The 25,537-nt window shown below is 39.2% G+C and overlaps 1 protein-coding gene and 2 long non-coding RNA genes across 5 annotated transcripts in view; 2 read left to right on the forward strand and 1 right to left on the reverse strand.

Annotated features, from left to right (window-relative positions):
- The window catches only part of LOC141764321 (uncharacterized), a 254,565-nt gene that overhangs the window by 119,042 nt on the left and 109,986 nt on the right, over positions 1-25,537 (forward strand). The window lies entirely within an intron of this gene.
- LOC141764322 (uncharacterized) overlaps positions 1-25,537 on the reverse strand; it is a 145,922-nt gene that overhangs the window by 58,499 nt on the left and 61,886 nt on the right. The window lies entirely within an intron of this gene.
- On the forward strand, positions 7,160-11,355 carry pou4f2 (POU class 4 homeobox 2). 2 transcript variants are annotated; one of them, XM_074629407.1, is made up of 3 exons: positions 7,160-7,862; positions 7,983-8,302; positions 8,652-11,355. In XM_074629407.1, exons 2-3 carry the CDS (start codon positions 8,105-8,107, stop codon positions 9,573-9,575), a joined length of 1,122 nt encoding a protein of 373 aa, XP_074485508.1. In that variant the 5' UTR covers positions 7,160-7,862; positions 7,983-8,104; the 3' UTR covers positions 9,576-11,355. The 2 variants fall into 2 exon arrangements, with proteins under 2 accessions (XP_074485508.1, XP_074485507.1); XM_074629406.1 differs by having other exon boundaries at positions 7,160-8,302.

The raw sequence follows: 25,537 nt of genomic DNA on the forward strand, positions 1-25,537 counted from the left end.
AAATCAGAATTGGAAATTTAGAGAGACAATCCATAACTTAGCACAAAAACTGAATTCTTTATAGAAAGAAAAAACCTAATGTATAGGTTGAAGGACAGATTATTGACGATTTCACAGATGACAAACATTCAGATGTGTCACACAGCTGCAGCGGCGTGCCCTCTTTAAGTATTGTGTTTGGCAGTGCACTGCAGTGGTTCCAGCGAAGAAAAAAATGATCATTATAGCTGATGAGGCAAGGGCTTCGAATGATGACAGTGTGACAGCAGAGAGCTTTTTAATTTGTCGGATCAGATTGTGACATGCTCCATCACAGGACGGAGGAAATCTTTTCATTTGTGCAGAAGAAAGGGGGAAAGGAGGTCAATTAGCATCAACCATTAGACAACCCAGTGACAAGCAATATATTACGGCGCGGGACAGTCAAACTAATGAGAGAGGCAGAAGAAACGTTCATTCAGGTTGGACAGAATTCCGCAATCATACTGCTACATTAATCACTTGTATAGCACCTGACGTACGCATTCTTTATAGTCACACGCTCCAGAGGTGTAACTCCTCGTATACGCTGCCTTCCTCGCTATCGTTTGTTGTCATATGAGGTCAGGTTTACTCAAAGGAACGTCTGTCATGTCAAACGTTATCCTACACAACCATGTGCATCAGCGCTACATCAGCTGCACGCAGTTTACACCAATTCATGCTTTACTACGTAGTCAAAATTTGAAAGTTTTATTCCCGTCATTCAAGGTTGATCAGTCAAATCTGGAGGACATTTTATCAGACCACATTGTTTTAAAGATCACAAAGGCTTCCACCAATATGATCTTTGCCAAAAGCAGCGTGAGAGGGGATCTCATTTTATCAGAAGAGACAATCTCAAAGCGAGTAATTTTTTTTTTCCTTTGCCAGGCAGGCTTTATTTGACTGGCTGTCAGGTATAACTCTCTCGATATTGATCTGAAGTACCTAAAGGTATGTGACATCATTATGAGGCTTGACCTTATCATCTGCTGCCCTGCAGCCAATAGGCAGGGCTGGGACAGAATCTAATGCCTCCCACCCACCCCCCTCAAAGGTTGGTACCTGGTGCGTAATAGGGAAATTGGTGGTGGTGTTATTTGTTTTCCTGACCTCATGACACACCTCACTCTCAAGACCTCTAATCAGTCATGGCCTGAGGTTGGCTTCGCTACTAGACCAGGTTAGCTGGCTTTGCTGTTGGTTATCATACTGTAGTCCATATAAGCAATGATATTGGCAATATGGTATGGAGAATATATGGACAAATTGTCTGTGTCTAGCCAGCAACAACCAAACAGAGATGATCGGCATTATCACCAGACTCAATCATGGATGTATTAAAAGAACAGGATCCAGCGTTGGAGGCGGGGCTCCGGTCATTCCTATGAGAGTTGCTCATTGGCGCATGAAGCCTAAATGGCTCGACTTCCGTCTGGAAAAGTACCCGGATCTTGGGCAACTGGGACATGAGCAGTAGCATCCGCTCGGTCACATGACTCGGTCACGGGGTAACGGCGTGGCGCTCCAGGCCCGGTCTGTGTCTCACTCACATGAACGGAGGAAGGGAAATAACTCTGGATTCAGCTATTAGTGCATTTTACAACTTTAAAAACGTATTTTTTTTAATAAGGGCTGTTAGAGTGTTCGTACTGATATGATGAATCACCTCAAAATAAATTATCCGCTGAGTTACAGACATCTCTTTCCCAATGGAAGTCTATGGGAAAAAGTATTTTTGGGCCCAACGGCATCACGTGACTGACACGGAAGTTGCAGTACCGCCGTTTGGCCACTACAAAAGTAGTGGCCAAACGGCGCACTTCCTGGGGGCTTGGACTCAATGCTGATATTGGGTGATTGTACAAAACCCTGAATTACATTCAATGCCAACATTTTTTATAGATGCAATGTGCAATGCCTAGCCTACTGATCCAAAGACATAGGGGGCCGCATTTTACCTCTACTACTGGATCCATACAATCATGTTTTTACAGTCATCAAATACTTAAAAAAAAAGCCAAATAATAACTAGGGCAAGAATACGCAAAATTCAATCAAACTGCTATCTTATAATCTCCACGTGTGGGTCGGCCTATAGTTAAGCCATCTTTGTGCTTGCGGTGCCACTAACCGGGGGCTGTATGTATGTATCCGTGTACGCTTTGATAGTTTGTTAATTGGACTTAATACAAAATGGCAGAAACGAGAAAACGACCCGCACCATCATCTCGTCCTCCCAGTGGCCAGGAGACCACCCACCGAGAGGAGAGCCGTCGGCTCCAGGAGACGGACCCCCAGTCAGTTGCTGCAGCAACTTGAATTCAGCCACTGCAGACCCCGGCCCCGGGAGTCACAGCGGGTCACCTGTGTAACGGCAGCAACAGAAAGTTTGCTGATCCGTCAGGTAGTCGGGGTAATCCCTTGGCATCAGACCCCTGGAGCTGATCGGTTTGCACTGGCTAAATTCGAGCTAACTGATAACTGGGGGTCCGTCTCCTGGAGCTGCCGCACACGGATGCATTATCGACAAGCCCTCGGGGTAGCTCTACTATTCGTGCTCTCATGCTGGACTGAGCTGGACACACTGCTACGTTCACAGCTAACAACCCCACACTCATCGCAGGCACACACACAGACACTTGTCGGTTATCGGTTAAGAACATTCTTTCAAAATGAGCATCCCTAGTTTAGGTTCACCGCTCTCATCATCATCGTTAGCAGCAAGCGGCTGTTTTCAGCGCGACAGCTCTGATAAACCCACTGTGCGCTCCCTGCAGAGGGCCAAATGGCAGACAGACTAACCTTGCTACTAACTGGTGGGACAGTGGCGCATTTAGACACTAAAGAGCCTAAGATTTCCCTCAGGAGTTGGTGGAGACCAAAACAGAGCTAAATGAAGAGGGAATATTGGACTTATATTTGTCAGGTGAACACAAAAATGACTCCAAATGAATGGTAAAATTGCTCTCAAGTGTAAACAGGCTACTTTTGCCATATAACTTTATGAGGTCATAATATATCAATGTTGTATTTATATCTTGTTTCACTGCCCCCTAGTGGCCAAAAAAATAAATAAATATATATATGCCTAGGGCATATAAAGTTATATGGCAACTTTTGCCATATAACTTTATAAGGCGATAATATATTAACGTTGTATTTATGTCTTGTTTCACTGCCCCTAGTGGCCAAAAAAAATAATTATATATATATATATTATGCCGCTTTAAGATTAGGGAAACATCATAGGTTTTAAAAAATAAAAGAAAGCTACCATTAATTTTTGGACTGCAAAGACACGCAAACTATTCTTCTGCATGAGGATGGAGTTCACTATACGCCCATCCTCAAGGCTTCTAGGCCGAGGTATTCCAACTCAGAGGTGCTAAAATTGTACTTTTATGAAGCAATTTAATGGTTGCAAATTGTGGCATAAGGGGTGTTGTTTGATTATTAGGATTATTATTTGTTGTTTGATTATTGCATGCCTTTTCCAGGTCTAATATATATATATATATATATATATATATATATATATATATATATAGGCCTAATATAGGCCTAATATATCATCATAATCTGCCTTAACACAATGCTCAAACATTTCAGGTCTTATTAACTATTTTAGGAAAAGTGTCTCTAAATAAAATGTCACAGACAAACAAGCACTTCTGTATCAGTCGATAAAAGGTAATTAGTGTATCCTGAGAACTGTTAATGCTTTTATTTAGCCCCACGTAGAGATCAAATAGAAAACCGTCTCACAGTTTGTATACCAGTTGAGCTGCAATCCAAGTGCAGTTTTTTGAAACATCTTTCATTATCTCGAGTGGTGAGCCACTTGTTCCCTCTGAGCGTCTGCAGTACAGTGTGTGACATTTAGTAAATCCTGAAGGCTTCTACCTTTTGTTGTATGCATTTAAACAACACATTAAAGCCACAATGTTCCTTGTGGAACCTGTCACATTTCCCAGGTAAAACAGATGAATAAATAAAGTGTAGCTGTTAGTGGCTGAAACAGTCCCCCCCCCACCCTTTCTTTGTGTGATTTGCTGTTGCCTTGAGTTAGATCCTGATCTCTTTGTAGACCATCTCCCAACAAGCATTGACCTTCTGCTCCGACATGTAAAGAGCTCCACGAGATCAGAAGAGGGAGGGGGAAGCTGTGAATAAAGGCATCACCACTGCGAGCAGCCAAGAGACTTCATCCACTTCACTCCACACTTCTCTCCCTCTCCCTCTCCTCTCCTCTGCCTCTCAGTGCAGCTTCGTCTCTGTGCTTAGTCGAGGAGCCGGAGATACCTCGTTGGCGGCACAAAGGAGCGGCTCTGTAATAAAAACAGCTGTCTCTGGTGGTCTCGGTGTAATTGGGATTGTTAACGTGGAGAGCTCCTGAGGGAGGCTGAGAAGAGTATGTCTTTGTGTAAAGCACACAGACACCTCTGCAGCACTCCTTGATTCGGATGTAAGTAAGAGAGCGAGGAGGAGGAAAAAAAGCAAACAAGTCACCTGAGTTATATCAAGCCTCGCTTGCATGTGCGCTCTTTATTTTACTTGGGCTTTACTTTTATTTTTAGACAGTGCCGGTTTATTTATACGTAGTAAAAGCTCCTTGAAGTGAGAGAAATCTTTTTTTCTTGCACAATTCTACTGAGGGTTTGTGTTTTTTAAAGGCAAAGTGTGACTGCACCTTCCAGTGTTGAGACAAGTGTATGATATTACCTCCAATTACTGATGACACAAATTGAGGCCAAAAATATTGTTAAAGTGGAAGGGCATTTAGCAGACGATACAGTAACCTTTAAAAAAGTGACAACAAAACCAAGTAAATAAAAATGTGATAGGGTAGCACGCCCATGATTTCAAAATCAAGGAGGACAAAATACTGGCATTACATTTGTTTAAATGGCTCATATCACACCAATTAAATAAGTGAAATGCTTTGTCCTCCTGGATTTTGAAATCTGGGATGTGCTACCCTATCACATTTTTATGCTTATTGGACTCTGGGTCTATAGCACTCCACTGTAAATCCCATTGTTGAACCTCCTTTACCAAAATAAAAACCAGCACAATCTCAAGAGTGTGAAGTTCCTCATTTTGGAGGCCTTTTTTATATATTTATATATTTGTTATACAGTAAAATAAATCGGAAGTGCCTGTGTGATAAATGTATTTGGCTTTCCTCAATAACACCTTGCCATTAGTTATACTTATTTATTTATTTTTGCTAATAAATCATTTAAAATACTAATTTAAAATGTGCATATAATGTCTTAAACAAAAAAATAAATAATTAATCATAACAAAAATAAATCTACATTGTATGTTATTTAAAACCATTTCTATATTAGCCAAAAGCAGGTGTGTGATTCTTCCTGAAATATCCAGGATTTCCCACTTAATTGTGTTTCTGTTTGCCATGGCAGACCCTTCAAAGGTGATCCTGTTAACCACTCTGACAAACTGTCCTCCCTCAAAAACGTGAGAAAAGCTGCTGGCACAGATAGTAAAAGCCTTTAGGTATATACCACAGCGAACACACTCAGGAAAAGTGTTGAAAATGTACTTCAAAGTCAATTGCTTGGGAGCAGCTCGGGCTGATTTATTTGACTTAAGATGTACTTTTTTTGTGTGTGTGTGTGTGTGTGTGTTTCATTGTGGATGAAAATTTCATACACCAATTTAGAGGTGGTGAAATATAAATGATTTCTTTAAAGTTTCATCATAAATCAGTCTGTCGGTATATGTGAGCAGACACTGATTGCTCCTTGATGTCTCCTGAGCCTGATCTCTGGTGTCTCCATGGTGTCTCCTGGTGACTGGAGGTGGCTCCAGCAGCGCCTGTTGGCCAACATCCTCCTGCAGCTGGATGGCTCTCATGCAATGTAAAAAACGCCATGCATGCAACAACCAAGCCAGACAGGCTTTCTGTCGCATGTCTGCGTGTGTCAAAACAACAAGAAAACGAGAACTGACATGGCGACGTATTGAGGAGAGCGCGTCTAAAGCCACGTTAACGCGTCTAACACCGGGAGCTCCATGCGCAGGCTGCGGCCACATACCGAGGAGGCGACGTGGAGCCTATAATTAAGATCATAACACCATATTTAATAATATCTCTTGTGAAACCAATCTTTAACATTAGAGCGATTTGTATTATTAACACATTTAAGGTTATTAAGGGGTCAACCCAACTGTCTGTCAAAGACATTGATCAGTGCTTCATACAAGATGTCACACCTTCCTCTCTGTGTGCGTGTGTGTGTGTGGTTAAGCGTGTGTGTGCGTGTGGTTGTGCGTGTGTGTTTGTGTGCGCGCTGAGTGTGTGCGTGTGTGTGCGTGTGGAAAGAGAGAGAGGTGTTTTGAAAAATTAGAGCCATATAGGAAAGAAAATATATATATGTTTTCCATACCATAATACTTTCTAAACTCGGTCATCATAACAATTATCTCATCCTATATAGGACTTGACCATATTAAACCAATCAGACACCACCTTGTTAATTACAACCTGATTACATGTTTTAATTACGTTACCGATCATGTGGCTCAATTAGAGGAGAGATAAGATAATAACCTGCTATGACGAGCATAAAGATTTGCAATTAAATTATTTTAAATATCCATTTTTTTTTATCGTTAAGGGACTATACTGACATTTTTTGCATGCAGAAAACAATACAAAATAATACAAAATATGTTGTAATTTTCTCACTAAGTTTAGTCATTTATTTCTGGTATTTTTCCACATGTTTCTTCAACATTAATAAAAAATCGTCACATGCAACAAAGGAGGAGAAATTGCAGGCGATAATGTGAAACATTTGCTATATAGGATATAGATTTAAATAATAATCTGAACAGTTGTCAATCATTTTAGATTATTTTAGTTTTAATTGTATTTTTTTTTTTACCGTAGGTGTTATAATAAAAAATCATTTTAAGATAATAACTTATATTGTGCCCTATGTGTTGTGGAGCTGTCCATGGTATTCATGAGAGATTATTTGGCACAAGCGGAAATCTATTTCCAATATTTAGCAATACAATATTTTTCAGGGGTGCAATAAATCGGAATAAAAAAAAATACAGTGTGAACTTCATATGAAGACGTGGTGGTGGTAACAAGGTGTTGGTGGTAAAGAAGTAGTCATTTTGAAATAAAATGCTTTGTCGCAGACTGCCCATGCGCAGAGTCCCCAGCGGCGGAGCAGTGTGGCTAATGAAGAATAATAAATCATGAAAGGGTTTTTCAGGTACAGCTGGAGAGAGTGTGTGTGTGTGTGAGAGAGAGACTACAGAGCTGTAGAGAGAGAGAGAAAGGATGTGTGTGTGCATGTGTGTGTGTGTGAGAGAGAGAGAGAGAGAGAGAGAGAGAGAGAGAGAGAGAGAGAGAGAGGAAGAGGAGGAGAGAGACTCAGTCTGCCCTTCGCTTCAGAGCTGAGGCAGTTCGTGTCCCCGCAGCATTCAACCTAGTCGAAGAGGTGTAACAGCACAGAGACTGTCACCGACATTACTTCTCACTTACGGTCATTTTCAGGACGGAAACTTTTCACAAAAAAAAACAAAGCAGGTCAACAACAACGAAAGAAAGCGACTTGAAGTATTTTGGAAAATCCTAGGAGAACGGAAAAGAAACTTTTTTTTGTTTTTCCTTTTTTTTCCTCTCTCTTCTCTGGCGTCGTCTATGAGGAGTTCTGTTGGTGCCACCAACCAACAAAAAAAAAAATCCAAGGCAAAAAAAAAAATTATATAATACAAGGTGGAGCAGGAGAATTTTTTTTTTTTTTTTTTTTTTTTTTAAACAATTGCTCCACAACAGGAAAAAAAAACAGGTATACCAGCTGCTCTCAGTTGCGCATGGCTCGTCGGTGCCTCTCATAATAATAAATAGATGTGATAACTCCACTGTTGGACCGTCTTCTTCTTTTCTGACTACACTTTTTATTCGACAGTGACTTGAGATTCCTTCGAAGCAGCTGAAGCAATTGGGCTTCTTCAAAACTCACCGAACCGAGGAGGGCGGAGTCTTAACTTATTTAAAAGGAACTTGCCTCGGCTCGAAACGCCCGCAAATATGATGATGATGTCTCTGAACAGCAAGCAGCCTTTCGCTATGGCTCACGCCAGCTTGCCCGAGCCCAAGTACTCGTTGCACTCCTCGTCGTCCAACTCCAACAACGCGCCGTCGTCCTCATGCTCGTCCTCCCGACACAGCAACACCATCAGCAGCAGCTCGGAGGCGATGCGCAGAGCCTGTCTCCCAACCCCACCGGTACGTATTCTGCATAATCACTTGCTTAAAGGCACACATTTTTTGACAGCCCACTTTTTTTTTTTTTTTTTGCTTGATGTTTTTTTCATGTCTGCACAGCAAATCACCCAACACCTCCATATTTTTTTCCCTCCTCTCCTCTGCACAACTTATGTATTCAGTTGGCTTTGCCTTTATGCGTATTAATTTTTATGACCTGGGATGTTGCATGTGTCTTGTTTTGTGTGTGTGCTCCTTTTTTGGGGGGATTTTTTTTCTCTCATTCTGGAAATGTTTTAAAAACCAGGAGGAGTGGTGGAGGATAATTCCCTTGCTGACAGCTATGTGTGCTTTCTATTTGCAATTGCAGAGCAATATATTCGGAGGCTTGGATGAGAGTTTGTTGGCCCGAGCTGAAGCTCTAGCTGCGGTGGATATAGCCTCGCAGAACAAGAGCCACCACCACCCTCCACACCACAGCCCCTTCAAGCCGGACGCCACCTACCACACCATGAACACTCTGCCCTGCACCTCGTCTTCCTCCTCCTCTTCCGCGCAGCCTATCTCTCATTCCTCCGCATTATCCGGCCACCACCATCACCACCACCATCACCACCACCACCAGCCGCACCAGACGCTGGAGGGCGACCTGCTGGACCACATCACTCCGGGTCTGGCACTAGGAGCCATGGCGGGCCCGGATGGCTCCGCGGCCGCACACCCTGCACACATGGCCGGCATGAACCACATGCACCAGGCGGCCATCAACATGGCTCATGCACACGGGCTGCAGCAGCACATGGGCATGAGCGACGTGGACGCAGATCCCAGGGACTTGGAAGCGTTTGCAGAGAGGTTTAAGCAGAGACGGATCAAATTGGGTGTCACCCAGGCGGATGTAGGGTCAGCTTTAGCCAGCCTCAAGATCCCTGGTGTGGGCTCCCTCAGCCAGAGCACCATCTGCAGATTTGAATCCCTCACTCTCTCTCACAACAACATGATCGCCTTGAAGCCCATCCTGCAAGCGTGGCTGGAGGAAGCGGAGAAATCGCACAGGGAGAAACTTAATAAACCCGAGTTGTTCAACGGCGCGGAGAAAAAGAGGAAGCGCACGTCGATAGCCGCGCCGGAGAAGAGGTCACTGGAGGCCTATTTTGCCATTCAGCCTCGTCCATCCTCGGAGAAAATCGCAGCCATCGCAGAGAAGCTGGACCTGAAAAAGAACGTGGTGCGCGTCTGGTTTTGCAATCAGAGGCAGAAACAGAAACGAATGAAATACTCTGCATGCGTCTAAAAACAAAACAAAAACTACACCCAAAAAGACTTGGAGACAATTTGTATCATATTTCCTATCTCACACACCTTTTTTCCAATCATCGATGACTTTGAACTTCGAAATATTCCTAAAAAAAATGGACTGAAAAAGAAACTCCCCCATGCACACAAGTCACACAGTCTTTTGACTCAAGCTGAGAAGGAGAGATGTTGGAGGAGTCCAGTAAAGAAAGCATCGTTTGACAGACAGAGCAAGTAAGAGACCACATGTTTCCACACTTCACCTTTCTAATGTCAACGCAGCAGCAGGACTCTATATAAGCTTTCATTTGTATTCATGATTTCAAAAATGAGGACTTTATATAGTTTGCAGAAAAACACCCCCAATGAAAATAGCATTATTTAAACTCAAAGCACTTCTTGGTTGGTGTTTATATTTTTGGCTTATATAGGATAAGCTATTTTTTTTCCACACTTCACCTTTCTAATGTCAACGCAGCAGCAGGACTCTGTATAATAAGCTTTCATTTGTATTCATGATTTCAAAAATGAGGATTATATATAGTTTGCAGAAAACACCCCCAAACGAAAAAATAGCATTATTTACACTCAAAGCACTTCTTGGTTGGTGTTTTTATATTTTTGGCTTATATAGGATAAGCTATTTTTTTTTTCCTCCGAGTTTATATAACGATGCAGTCAAGACATTTTATTCAGGGTCCATGAGGAGGATTAAGAGGATAACAACACTATTATCTTGGAAAGCTAATATTAATATTACTGCCAAATAATCCCTCTGTAAATTAATAATTTACTTGTCACACACTTCATTTTGTGTCTAAATGTGTAATTAATTCCACTTATTTTGTTATACATGTGCAAGTGAAAGGGATCTGTTTTCAAGATGCCCAAGGGTTTGGATTAAGGTAGGGTTGTTTATTATTATTATTATGATTATTATTATTATGATTATTATTAGGCCTCAGTATATGTGGAAATATCGAAATAGTGACTCACGTGTAAGGATTTCATAGAATGAAATGAAAATGAAAAAAATATGATTTCTTGCCCGGCTACAATAAGTTTACAATCCAGCGTGGGCCGGTGTCTTATGAACTATTTATTGAGTGAGGTCATGTTTACTTCATTATATATTTATTGGGATTCCCCCCCACCACCTCCTCGGTTTGCTTGAGAAAATCAAATCCTGACAGCAAGTTAAGAAACGTGTTGTTCTGGTTTTAAAAGGGAAACGACTGTGGAATAGAACAGTCACAAATTTATTTCTAAATTCTAAATTCTACATTCTAAATTCTAACATTTGAGATGGTACAATCGAGATATATATGAGATAGTATTCTCTTTTTAAAAATGATTTTATGTATGTTTTCTGCTATTTATTTGTATAAATATACGCGCATCATTATGAAGTCGTTGCTTGTTAAAAAAAATCACCTTGTTTAAGTAATGTTTTTTCTTGAAGACAAAAATGAAAAACAGCTTCATGGAAGTATACGTGTATACAATGTAAATATTTCATTGGAACCAGTCGATGCACATAAATATATCCGTACAGGTTTTTGCTGTATTGCTGTTTTAGCTGAGGTAACTTATTTCTGTAATGTATGTTGCTTTTTTGGGTTCCTGGTTAAAATTATTCTATTAATTTATTATACATCCATGTAATTTTAATTTATTTAATTATTGAACTGCAATATGTGTTTCATTAAAGAACAAACTTTAACATTTAATTGGACGTTTTTCCATGACTACACTGTGTAATGTGGCTCACCCAGACATATTAATATTCTTTTATTTATTCATCTATTTATTTATTGATGAGGGAGGCTGGGAACGGTTTAGCTGTGGGGCTGCACAGCTTTTAAATAGACATTTTTGTGGATTCTTTTTGGCTTTATTTGACTACAAATATGGCCATTTTGATTTTTAAAAAGGTGACTTTTGCAGTTACCAAAAAGGTGTTGGGTTTGATCTTGCACACTGCCATGAGCCCTGTTGCCCATGAGCAAGATACAACCACAAACACACCCACAATCTGCTCTCCCACTGTCTGGGTAATATTAGAGATGAATAACTATAAATGTAAAATGTAATTATAATAGCTATTTTGCCTCAATACCATCCTCCTCCAGGCCTCATAATAAAGCAGGGCCTTATACAGGAGCCCCCTTTTCCATCAATGTTAAAGACACACGTGGCTCCTCTGCTCACTTTGCTGCCAGCTTATGCAGCTCACTGTTGCCTTACCTGAGAGCAAATGCTAATATTCTATTAGAGTCTAATCAGGGGGTCTGTGGAGAGCTGGATGGGTCCCTGGAGCTCAGACTTGCCAGATGTCAGCCAGCCAGAAAAACAGCTCGCCTGCCAACGTGCCCGTCTCTATTTAAATACACACTCAAACATGCTTCATGGGCTTTGAAGAGAAACCTTTGGTTGGAAGTTATGGTTATAGATATGAGGAGGAGGAGGGTAAAAAAGAAGAAGAAGAAGGGAGCATTTTGAATGTCATGTCCATAGCAGAGTGGCTGTTTTTTGGGAGGCTGACTGGCTGGTTGGTTGGTTGAGAGCTGAGCAAGTGTTTCAGCACCATGGACAGAGACCTGGGAGGCTGCAGCAGCCAGACATTAGCATTCCTCAAACCTGTTCACACACCTTTACACTGATTATTTACAGCACCTGGAAAACATCTGCATGGGATTATTTTGGGGGGTAATTTAAAATTAGGGGAAGAAAGGTGCCATATAAAAAAGTATTAATTTGAAAGAAAAAAAATAACAGTCAATTAGAAGTTGTTGTTTTTTTTTATACTTTATTTTTTCCTTTTTTCAAGGTTGTTTTCATATATGCAATCCACTGTTTGTAATTTCAACAGTCTATAAACCGACTTTTAAGTAGATGAGCTTTATAGACAAACCCATCAAGTACAGAGAAAACAACCTCAACATTCAAAACAAAAACAAAACCAAGAAAAGAAATAATAATAATAATAATAATAATGACAAAAAGAAATGGTAGAGTACAAACAACAAAGCAAACAAAAAAAATAATTAGAAGTTTTTCTATCAAGTCTTTTTATATATTTTTTATAATATAATCATGAAATATTATCAGCACTTCCTTTTCTAAAAGTGTCACATGACAATCAATTAACTTCAAATATTTTTTTTAAATATTCTCAATTAATTCCACCTATATCCTGCCTCAATATTTATCCAGCTTGAAACCCTTTTAATAAAAATGGCAATAAACTGGAGAAAAGACGACGCCTCCATAAACCAAACATGCTCAGCCCGCCATCCTCGTGACAAATTAAGAGTATCAAAACGAGCCTTATTAATGAGACAGCGGTGATGGTTCATCAATTAAAAGATGCTCCTGGTGAGTGCTTCTAATTTCCCCTAAATGAGCCATTCACTTAATACGTTAATAAGAGCGAATTATTAAATTACACATCGAATTATGAAAACCCAGATAATTATGAGGAGCGAGTTAAGTAGTCATTAAGCTCTCCCTGTTAATTACCGCTGGTCAGGGAGGGCTGCCGAGTGGTGAGGGTCTCATCGGGAATTGAAATTAACTTTATGCAGTGAGCATCGCTGCTGCAGACACACACACACACACACACACACACACACAGAGAGAGAGAGAGAGAGAGAGAGAGAGAGAGAGAGAGAGAAGCAGACAGACATACAGACAGCAGCAGCTTCTCCACCAACCAGACTGCCTGCTTTCACTTTCACATATTGAGAGAAAATCGATCTGGATTCTTTGATAGTGAATCAATGTGGCCCTGCATGCACTGAAAACACACATATAAGGCCTGAGCAGCACAATGAAAGAAAATCGAAGGTCTTTTTCTTTTATATATATATATATTTATATATATATATATATATATATATATGATAAATATATGAAGCAAACAGTTTACTTTAAAGGTCCCATATTGTAAAAAAAAAATGAGATATTCACGTTGTTTTATTATAAAGCAGGCTTAAATCCTATATAAATACTATGAAAGTATCGAAACACTCAATCCACAGGGAAATACACACAGCCTGTATTCAGAAACTCTGCAGTTGAAACAAGCTGTCAGGATTTTTGCTCATTTGTGATGTCACGAATATACAATATTTAGACCCTTGACGCAATTTTAAACATAAACATTCTAAATGTGTGTCGGTTTATTTCCTGGTTGCAGTGTATGTAAATAACATCAGCTGACAGGAAGTACACATGGACCCAAGCTGTTATCTAGCAACGCAATTCCATTGCAGTTCCATCAAAATGAGCTTAAACGGAGCGTTTCAGACAGAGGGTAAATACAGGTATATTCAGACAGACAGTATGAGGAAAATAACGTTTTTTTTTAACATTACAGCATGTAAACATGTTCTTGTAGAAACACAAAATACAAGTATGAACCTGAAATTTAGCATGATATGGGACCTTTAAAGCCACACATGTGCTCCCATGCATCGTGCTGCTCCATCCATATACATTGAAACGTATACATAATAACACCATGGGAGCTTTCTACAAAACGAAAAGGGCAGCCCTGTTTCCTTTTGTTATAATTACGCCCTCTGTTTTATTTTTTCTCTTTTTTTCCCCCTGAACATTTCCCCCCTCTTTCACAGGGATACTGATGAAAATTTAATGAGGCCAGGGACTGTCGGAGCTCCGCCTGGGGACCCGAGAGTAGAATATTTTAACTGTACATTTACGCCAAGTGTCTGCCTTCAAAGACGCGCCTCATGCTCTCGGATTAGACGGAGAGTGTGTAAAGCCATGAATTGAAACGCGCTATAATACAACAAGCCCCTTTATTTATCATCTGTTGGCTCTGTGTCTGTCTGCACCGACACTAGATTGTGCAACACCCCGTCAGATGATGGCTGCATGCGTGGATGTTAAAGCCTGCGATCGCCATTTGATACTGTCGCCAATCAGTTGTTGTTGATGTAATATTAATCAGCCATCAATGGCCATTAGTTTGTTAAGTGTTTTCCCACAAACCAATCGATGCATGGAGCAGCTCTGGATGGCTAGAGGAGGAGAGATTTTTTGGTGGGATACTTTTTTTGATGTAGGATGCAAAAAGGAGGCAAAGCCACACTGGATCTGCCAATGAAACAGCTCCATCTCTCTCTCTCCCTCCCTCTCTCTCTCTCTCTCCTCTCGCGCTCTCTAATAGAATCGCACGCGCGTAACAGCCACGCGTGCACTCATAATAAAACATAAACATGAGAGTTGATGCCATGCATGCAGGGGTACAACATATATACTTCTTGTTCAAATACAGTATTTCACCAACGAAAAACATTTAAAATCCTCGCTTTTTTATGCTGATTGAAGACCGATTCGTGTTTTAATGAAACCACATGACTGTGTTATTATTATTATCACATGGGTTCATACAGGATACATGTGAAGTTTGAGTCTGAACGGGAAAAATTAAAAGTTTTGGTGATTCCGTTGCTATACTCATTTACGCACGTTACTTTATAAAAATTCTGAAAATTGTAATTTAATGCTGAGGTTAAAAAGGTGAAAGATTTGGGGTTTTTTTCTGCTATGTGTTGCAGAAAAAAGATAAACGAATATTGTCCAGAAATAGAACTTATTAATGCGTTTATGTGAGGAAAAAGAAAACGATAGTTTTTAGAAAAAGGCCTATAACCTTTAATTTGAAATGTAACAGAAGAAATGCTGCAAACATTTGAAAATGGCCAGACACGCAGAATAATAACGTCCTTATTAAAAATGTATGACATCGATGTATTCACAGTGCTTTCATTTTGAGTTGTGAAATTTAACATCGCGTATTTTTTTCAATGCAAGAAATAAAAAAATAAAAAATCAAGGTTTTTCAGGTGCACGTAGCCTGCATCAAATCAAAACTTTAACATACCGAAAAAAATATAATTTACCGAAATTTTGAAATTTTCATTATGATTCAGAAAATAAGGAATTGCTAAATAAATAAATAAATAAATAAATAAAAAAGAGCCTGTTAATTTAATGCCATTGGAAACGTTCGCAGCCTTCATAAGTGAAATAGCTCAGGGGCGTGATTAGAGGGGGGGGGGGAGCTGAGAGGCCACATCACCCCTGACATGTGGCTGCCACCAAAATAATGATTTGGATGCATAACCAAGTTTCTACCTTTTCCCCGGAGCCTTTTCATTCATTTCGTACATTTGTTATAAATAGAAGAGTCAAATTTTGTTTAATTTCTATAAAAAGCCAGCATTATAATTCTTGGTTTTGGTAGATTATTTATTGTCTGTACAGTTGATGTCATTTTGTGAATTTGTAAATTTTATTTTTCAACTTGAATCTAAATGAATATTCAAATGCTTTTTGCTTGAGGGGGAATACGGTCTACAACCCGGCTAGACTGTTGCAACACAGCTATCTCCAACATGGCAAAGGTGTGTTTTAGACTTTATCAAGGACACATTATGTGTGTTCAGTAAATTTAGCTATTTGGATGCCAGTGGGGTTTATCAATATAGATAATAGTAAATAATTCAACATTAAGTCCAGTCCAGAGAATGGGACTGGGACCAGTTGTGCTGTGAATTATAGCTTTTTTGGATGAAGTTTATTATGAAATTATGATTATTGTGAAAAATAAAACTGACCTCTCTCCCCGCCACCAATATTAATAACCTTTTGCAATACTTTTTCTCACAGCTAGGGGAGTGTGAGTGAGGAACACATTGTACTGTTACACTAGTGTCCATGTAGGCAAGAGGAACAAATGCCTTTCAAGGAGAAATATTTTGCAGACATCATTTTATTTGTATATTTACTGAATTTGTCATTTGGTGCTTGTGCTTGCGTGTTGTTTAGACTTACAAACAGAAAATGTCTGTCCATGAAAATAAAGAATTAAGTCAGATGACGTCTCCAGACTTCTCAGATGGAGGAACAAGAAGGTCGGTTCAGTTCAGAAAAGTCCAAAACATCTTTGCATAATTTAAACTTTTTTTGCTCTTTCCACGCTTACTGTTTAACTTAATGGACCAGACCATTTTAAATCAGAACCAGCAGTTAATTATTCAAAGAGGGCAAGACGATCAACTTTACAAGAATTTGCATAGTGACAACCAAATACTCATCAAAATAAAAATAATTCAGATGATTTAATCATGTGATTCCCATTTATTTTTTAACCATAACACATTCCTTATTATTTTACTTTTTAAAATCTTGTATTGATTAATAAACAGTATTCACTGAAGTTTTAATGACTAAAAAGTATTGTAATTATCTTAAGGATCATCTGAGTAATAAATGATAAAGTTTTAAACAGTTTTCTGTTATTTTCACATTCTGCAAAAGCCAAAAACAGTGTATGTACTGTTCCACTTTATACTTTATATCACAAATTCACACCGTGCTAAAAAAACTTGCAGCATCACAGAAACACCGGTTACCTTAAGACTGATCAGCAAAAACAAGATAAAGCAGGATAATCTCATATAAGATAAATATGCTTAAATTGTGTTTTTATAAATGATAAAATTAAACTCCATTGTGAATTACTTGGTACAGAATTGAAAAATATATTTGGCCTTGTTTATTAAAGCATACTGTGTGTCAAAAATATTTATGTTAAAGATATTTTATATTATAAAATTAAATAAAATATTATGAAAGATATTCAGTCACTCAGACAGGATATTCAATCTGAATGCTGTTTCCTGTAGAAAGATTACATGGGCGTACACACCAGGACCTTTGACATCAGAATGACAGATCTTAATCTGTGGATTCTTCATAATGTGTATGAATATTAACTAAATGTGTTCATCATTTAATTCAGCCATGTGTACTCGGTTATGTATTATGACCTAATGTGTAAATTGATGGCATCAAAGTGCCTTCAGCCATCAAATATTTAACAACATGGGATACACGTTTATGAACAGCGAGGTCTCCTCCTTGCATTCCCCTTTTCACCAGATCTTCCTTCTCACAACCACCGAGTGTTCAGACTCGCTCTCGTTCTCAGAGGCTGTTTTGGTGTTCCGAATGAGTAAGTTGTAGACCTCGTAGAGATTGGACCTTAATGAGAAGGTGGTAGAGCTGTCTAGTGGATGTGTGTTCATTGGGTTTTGACAGCCGTGCTCTGTTGCAGATCTATTAATCATACCCACAAGGAGTGCTACTCCCTCTCTCTCTCACTCACTCACTCTCTCAGTTTTCAGTTTATACAGAACAGAATCATTTACATAAAGTCCTTAAGGCAAATAACTGTTGGGGGCTCTAATTTATATCTGATCGAAAATTAGCCGTCATTATGCGCACCATTAGCTGCGTCTTTAATGTGCTTCTAAGCACCATTTGTCAAGCAGCTTGTTAATATCCTTCAAGTCTTTAAAGTTGAGAGCTCATTAAAGACTGCTGTGGCTGCTCTGGATGCTGTTTCATGAAATTCGGTGGGAAGGGACGGATCATTTAAAAGTTTTTTTGCATTGACATTGTCCAAAAATAAAAAAAAAAGAGCAGATGATATACAGCATGAGCATCCTGCTTCACGTACTAGAAAAAATGAAAGACAAAATGCTCAGTTTTAGAGTAAGAAAATGAATTTAGGCAAAAGTCTAATTGAATATTTGTTTACAGTACGATCACAGCAGCAGAAATATCTATAAAACTGCTTATTATCAGGAAAACAAATTCTCTTTTGACCGTGTAAGACTTTAAAGTGAAAATAAATTGTTTTCACAATGATAGTCAAATAGACCTGCATGTAAACCCTGCACTGAGAAGGCTTTCCATAGTTGTCTTGCCCACAGCCCATAACAGGAGACCCTCACAGGCCCGATCTTTGCCTATGGGTAATGGGAGTTATGCTGCTTTATTATTGGTTAAAACTCCAGTGTCCTTAGTCTTTTTTTCTCCCTCCAGTATAACAGATTCCTCCAGGCTAAAGCAATAAAGAGAGTAATTAGAATGCTAAAGACAGATGTAAATAAAGGGAATGAGACAGTGGTGAGGGATGAGGCGTCTAGGTCACACACTCTCATCAAAAACCCAGTTGGTAGCAAATGACACAACGTTCAGTGCCAGAGGCCTGGGGCTACGACTGCAAACCAGAGGACATAATGGACTAAATTATGGCCTCAATGGCTATGCATCTCAAAGCACCAATAAGGACACACACACTCACACGACACATACACACACACAATCTCAAACCCCAAACACAAACACAGATCTACTGTATGATCGGATTAAATCTATCGAAAGCATTGTGTAATGCTATGATTTCCAAAGACGGGGTCGAGACCCACAGGTGGGTCGAAGGAGATTTTATTTTAGTCGCCAAATAAATTAGCAGAATTACCAGTCTTTTATTTAACATTTATATCTGCAGTTCACTTTTAAGCCACATGAGGGAGCCTGGATGTTCGTATTGTTCTGATAATTGTAGCCTGCTTATAACATTCAATCTAATAAGGCGAATATTTCGAAGCTTTGACCGTTGCCACGGTAATCGACCTCAAAATCGGTATTCAAATGCTTCTTTTTTTAATAGAAGTATGTTATAATTATATATCGATGCCGATATATATTCCCCAATAGTCCATGAAATAAGGAATTATTCTTTATTCATATTCAACATTAATTATTATTATTAGTTATTCTCAAATAGATATCGCTGTTTGTTATATGTAGAGGTGCATGTGTGTAACCACGGCCGCAAAGATTCAAATACCTTTGAATATTTCTCACTGAAGCTTCGACAACCCTAGAATCTAAAATGAGAAGCTAGCATACATTTTGTTTGTTTTCCTGATCAGAGGAAAAACACGACACCTAAATGTATATTTGTTTAACTGATGAGAGGAAATGAAAATAATGAGATAGCCTGTTAACTCCACCTAAATGTATTTATTTGGTCTCATTTATAAAGTATTTAACATGTGTATTATGTTTTCAATAACACGTCCATAAAACAAAGTTGTGATTTATCAAACGTATGTCTTTGAAATAGCTGGTTTATCTATTCAAAATAATATAAGGTGATGCGGAAATGGCAGTAAATTGGTCAGAAATGTTCATTTACGCCCAAATTCGCTCACGATTTATAGATAAGGCCTATTGTGAATTGAGTCGTGATGGTTTGTCATTTTTAAAAAGTGGGTCCCCAGAAATAGAGCTTTCGAAGCACTGATGTAAAGTATGCAGATTATACGGTATATCATATAACAATATACTCTTATTATTCAGTGCTCAGTCACACCCTCATAGAAACAGTGTAAACTGACCCCCATCGATAGTCCACTTAGATTATGAACTTCCATTTTTGAAGCTTCTGTCCAGCAAAATATACTTTTTGTAAAAACAAAGTATTTGCAATTTTGCTCTGACACAGTTTGAGGCTTTAATTTGATTTGTGGTTTGATTGTTTGTTTATTCAATTTATTCAGAGAAACACAATTTGGAAAATAAAATGATCAGAATTATTTTGGATGAATAGGAGGAGGAGATGTGTCAGAGTGTGTGGAGGCAGACACGAGCAAACATCAACACTAAACACTATACACTTGAGATTACATGCATGGAGAGGGGGTTGGGCTAATTAAAATATTTGCATTATTAAAAATACATTAAGTACTAGAATGCTATCATATTTAACAACATGAGACATGAATAAATTAGCCAACTTTTGCTGATAAAATAATGGGCTTCAAGGGGAATTCCTGTAAGTCACCGACACAACGATCAGGTCGGCGAAGCCGCAAGAATATTGAATATCCAAATGAATCATTATTAATCATTAAACTTAAATCATGTCAAGTCCCTGTGGTTGGCGTGAACTCCGCAGAGTTTTACAATACGGATACCGAGGCTAGAGAGGACAAAAATCACAGACACTCAGTCTCCCATTAGACTGTTTTACACACTTTGGATCTCGCCTCGTTAATGAGACGCTCTATAAGTTTCCCAAGCTTCCCACACACGGTGCTTTATGTCTGTTCATCTCTCTTTTATGTGCCTCAGTTTGTGTGAGCCACAAATCACTACACCACGCTCTGCACATTATGCAGAGACGCATACTGTACATGGATGTATTGTAGCGCGGGATATCAACGTTACAGATTTATGATACGCTTTGTTAAAAGCCAGATGGTGGTAATTGCTATTAACTCTGCTACCTTGCTCTCCTTGTATAGGTTTCTGTTCTGCTCTTGTCGACTCTATCATACTTCCAGAATTTAAAGTTGTAAATTCAAATGCTTAGAGAGCGCTGGGTGATATGGATAAAATCTCTTATCTCTAATCTAGTTAAGTTTAAGGTTTAAGGAAAGATCGTGGTTTGGGTTAAAATAACACCGGAAGTGCCGTAACTTAAGTACGGAAGTTACGTGAAAAAGAAATCAACGTCGACTTCTGGTTTCACACGGGGTATGAACACCAGTCTCCTGGGTGACAGTCCGGTGTTTTTAGACCGACCCACCCACCCTGATCTTCTCCCTACGCAGTGTTTGTCGCTCTTTATACTTCCTTGTTCACAATCCAAGGATATGAATTTATTTCATGGGATATACAGTATATGAATTATGGTGCATTACTTTTCGTAGGTATAGCTATGAACAATTTATGAGAACAGCCTGTCATGGTACAGATCATTTTATCATTATGGTACGTTTTCTGGAAATTCAATTGAGAAACCTTTTAGAAATAAAATAACCACATGGTCTATTTTTTTTTTTTTTGGCTCATCCAGTAAATTAAATACCTGAAAAATCAAGGTGCTTCATCAAATTGATGAAAAACCATGTAAATTCAACATTGCCATAAAACAGTCCTGCTCACTGAGTTGCAACGTTTCCCCAACCAGAGATATTAAATTGATGCTTCAGTATAAATGGTACAGAAAGATCTCTGACGGTTGACCAACTATGAAACAAACTAGTATAGAAAAAAATGATAAAGTTATGTTTTTAAGCGGTGTTCATTTAGGCAGAAGAATACAGAGGAGGAAATCTGTGTCATACATCTAAGTAAGACAGTAAAGGCCTAAACAATATGTGAATAACAAAAACATGGGACACAGAACAGTTACATAAATAATTAATTAATAGACATACAGTATATGTACAACCCTGTCTACTTAAAAGAAAACAATATTTCACCCACTCAGGTCTTACAGAAAATCTCCAATCTTCTCCAGTCTTTCTGATTTTGCTGGATCATTTGTGTGTACTAAAACCATAATTGCAGTATTTCTGACAGCACATGAAGGCAGCATTTAAAGGCATTATCCAGGGTACAGATTGTTAGCTGCCAATCATGCTGGAAATGAGCCACCAGACACATTCCAGCCAGACATTCCCATCTACGGACTGCTACCAAAATGCCACGGACTTCGTACAAATATGGAGCAGCTATAGACACACAGCGTTTCCTGCACATAATTGTAGATTTCTTTATTTTACTGAAATTATTACCCATACATAATGTGTCAAAAATGACAATGTTTCTGCTTGACCATCAAGTCCCCATTACAGGCAGTATGTCAACCGTTGTAATGGAAATGAGAGGTATATTGCATTTTTATTGCATATGACAAAAGTTACATGATCTTGCCATGCAAATTCTTTGTTGGAAGTAATGTCTCAGCAAAGCAAGTTGATGCCACCCGCTATATTAGATTACACTGTGCTGTTGAAATGTGTGCTTCTGAGGTGCCTTTGCAAAAGGTTGATTACTGTGCATATATTTCACCTGCCGCTCTGGGCTATTATTGCTCGAGATACAGACTATAGTCAGCACCCTGATGGAGCAATCCTAAATGGTCAACGTCCCTAGTAAAACCATATAAAGTGATTCAATGCGAACATAAAGAAATGTTAACGATCGTCAAAGACCTTTGTGTTGGATGGCTTTCCTTCCAGTTAGTCTCTCTTTCTCACTCTCTGCTGTCCTTTTTATTCCCGTCTCACTTTCCGTGACCGTGTGCAGATTGCACTTTGTCTGAGAACATTTTGAGGAAAGCAATAACTCTGATACTGACTAATAGAATAAGAATCAGCCCCCCAAAAATAACCATGTTGCTGAAAACCTAAAAAAAATATATTCCATCAACATGTTTCTTTAAAAATGCTAATATGGATGGTGAGCTTTGCCGGGTAGATGCCTGTGTATCTCAGTGGCTGTGCTGTGAAATGTGGCAGACAGACATAGTTTCTGACCTCTATATAGCAGTGTGGAAGGACCTCAACAGCTGTAAACAACACTGCAATCAGTGTCCCATCTGCTCCCATGTCCCACTTGTGTGGATGCCTTTTTGCCATTTCTTTCACCCTCTGCCAAGTGGCTGCCTCAGGACATCTAACCCAGAGAAAAGAGCTCATTTACCCAAGGAGGAAAGAAGCAAACTAGATTTTCTGAGTGCGTTTGCTGACAGGGAAACTTGGTTGTGGCAGAATTTAACAGAGTTAGACGGATTATAATGTGCAAAATATGCCATTTTACAAAAACAACAGTTCATCAAACTGCACTAAAACGTCACTTCTGTGATAAATTAAAGGGGGCATATCATAAAAAAAACTCACTTTTTCAGTGCTTGTGCTCGTACATTTGGGTATCTGGAGTGCCTACCAACCCACAAACTGTGAAATAAAACAACCCCGTCGGTTCTTTGTGGGCTGCGTGGATCAGAAAACATGCGATTCAACAAACCATTCAGATTTGGCTCCCCTTCCTATGTCACATGCAGGCTCATTAAGAATATATCGCCCACAGCTTAAAGAGACAGGCGCTAAAATGGAGCGTTTCAGACAGAGGGTGAATACAGGTTTGTTCAGACAGACACTATGAGAAAAATAATGTGGTTTTTTTTAACATTAAAGCATATAAACATGTTCCAGTAGAAACCCAAAACACAAGTATGAACCTGAAAATGAGCATGAGATGTCCCCCTTAACATGGAAATAATCAGTGATCATCTAAGACCGAGCTGCTAACCAGCTATCACAGCAGCTTTTATGTGTGGATTTAACCTCCATTAACCCCTGTTCAGGCTAATGATGCTTCACCGGGATTTCATGAAGTGGGTACTTGAGCTACACCCACTCCAAAGGTAAGTGGTGTGACTAATGTTTTGTATCAGTAATAAAAACCCACTCAGTGATTCTACACATTTACAATGATAGTGATCATTTTCTAGAAAATACTGATTATAAGACTATTTACATGTTTATGCATTTTTGTACGCAGATAGATTAACTAATTTCAAACTCTGAGTTTTTGACCACTGGTCGCGCTAAGGAGCAATGTTTATATGAGTGGGTTTCTTTTATGTCGTGCATACAGACGCACATGTACTGTATGGGTGCAAGTTTGCGGGCAAAGCAATACACATTCCTGCCAATGGTTGAAAACTATTCCACTGATCTGCAGTTGGTGGAGGGAAGCCACAAAGAACCAAAGCAATGAGCCAGCAAAGACTGTGAAGAAGACGACTGCTTACAAGCAAACATCGATGTGCGATGCAAGAAGAAGAAAAAAATACATCATTCACGAATGTTTTATGAAAAGGAAAATGCATTCATCACATTTTTTTGGGCTTTAAAGAGTAACTTAACACTACCCTGAAAATCTTGTTTTCACTGACCTCCAGTGGTTTAACTTCTCACCTTGCTGCAGTGATATAGCAACACGTTCTCATCCCAACTCGTCACATGCTGCCACTGTGTCACGCCCCTTGGCGTCACTTTAGGTTTTGGCATCAAAACCACTATAGTTAGGTTTAAGAAAAAACTACAAAGTTGGGCGTAAAACTACTACGGCTGTACAGTGAAAATGAAACTCAATGTTGTGAAAACGGGAAGAACGAACAGCTAATTGTAACGAGAAAATGAAAGCACGGGACATGAACAGCGGTCTCCTGGATGAAAGCCTTGTGTTTGTTGGACCCATCCACCTCCCCTCACACCGGCCCGGTGTTTCTCTTTTGTTTTTTAAACTACATCACCACACATCCGGCGCACTTTCCCTGAGCGTTTACTGTTGCCGTTAACGGAAAGCCCGGCGCGTCGCATCGGTGTGGTATCACACGCCGACTGCCGGGACACTAAATCGGTATTTGACGCCAGAATGAAAACGGATTGGACGTAAAGGTGTACTTTAGGACCCCATGATATCACTGCTGGGTCTGGTCACAGGTCCAACATAGCACACTTATGACCTCACCCAAACACACCACTCAGTGATGCTGGGTGTGATCGGAGGTGAAACAAACTAGACACTTTCAACCAGAGAGGGCGGTGAACAAGCCTGGTGTGAGTTACTCTTTAAGGATACACACAATACGTTCTGGTGTCAAACACAGATTTTTCTAGCACAATCTATGTACATTGTTGGCATCAGATCTATTCATATTAAATCAACTACAGTAAATAACGCTTGTCATGTTTTCTTATTCGCCTTCTTTTAGTTCTTTAGTTAAAGCCTTCAGTGCCTGCTATGAAGCTTAAATACATGCATAGCCTGTAAATGGGTAAAACATATTTGATGAGGATTTAACACATTATTGTGCTCATGATGTTGAGATTAATTAAATATTTCCAAATATTTGGGTCCTTAAAGAGATTTTTTTAAAGCTTTTTATCTATAATTGTTTCCTTTTTGTTATTTAATAACACTTCACAAGAACAATATCAAGGTACAATGGCGAAATTACAAAGACCGTATAAAACAACATAAACTGTACGAGTCAAAGTACAAATACTACCATGAGGAGCTCTAGCAGAAAAAGTCAAGGTCAGAAGGTTCAATCTCTTCATCTCCCTTTGCAGGGTATGTTCTTTGGCGGTTTCTTACTTCTTTTTTTATGCAAAAAGCAATAAATCTATGTCTTATCACTACTTTTTGCAGTTTCCCAGAGAGTTCATGTTGATATTTCTAGAGTACTATTGGTCTTGATATGGA

Source organism: Sebastes fasciatus, chromosome 3, assembly GCF_043250625.1.
Source record: "Sebastes fasciatus isolate fSebFas1 chromosome 3, fSebFas1.pri, whole genome shotgun sequence".
NCBI lineage: Eukaryota > Metazoa > Chordata > Actinopteri > Perciformes > Sebastidae > Sebastes > Sebastes fasciatus.

What these genes read in the sequence shown, in the direction of transcription:
- pou4f2 (XM_074629406.1), top strand. Translation starts at nt 8,105, where the DNA reads ATGATGATGATGTCTCTGAACAGCAAGCAGCCTTTCGCTATGGCTCAC. An exon ending in CCTGTCTCCCAACCCCACCG is followed by an intron (nt 8,303 to 8,651) that starts GTACGTATTCTG and finishes TTGCAATTGCAG; the next exon opens with AGCAATATATTCGGAGGCTT.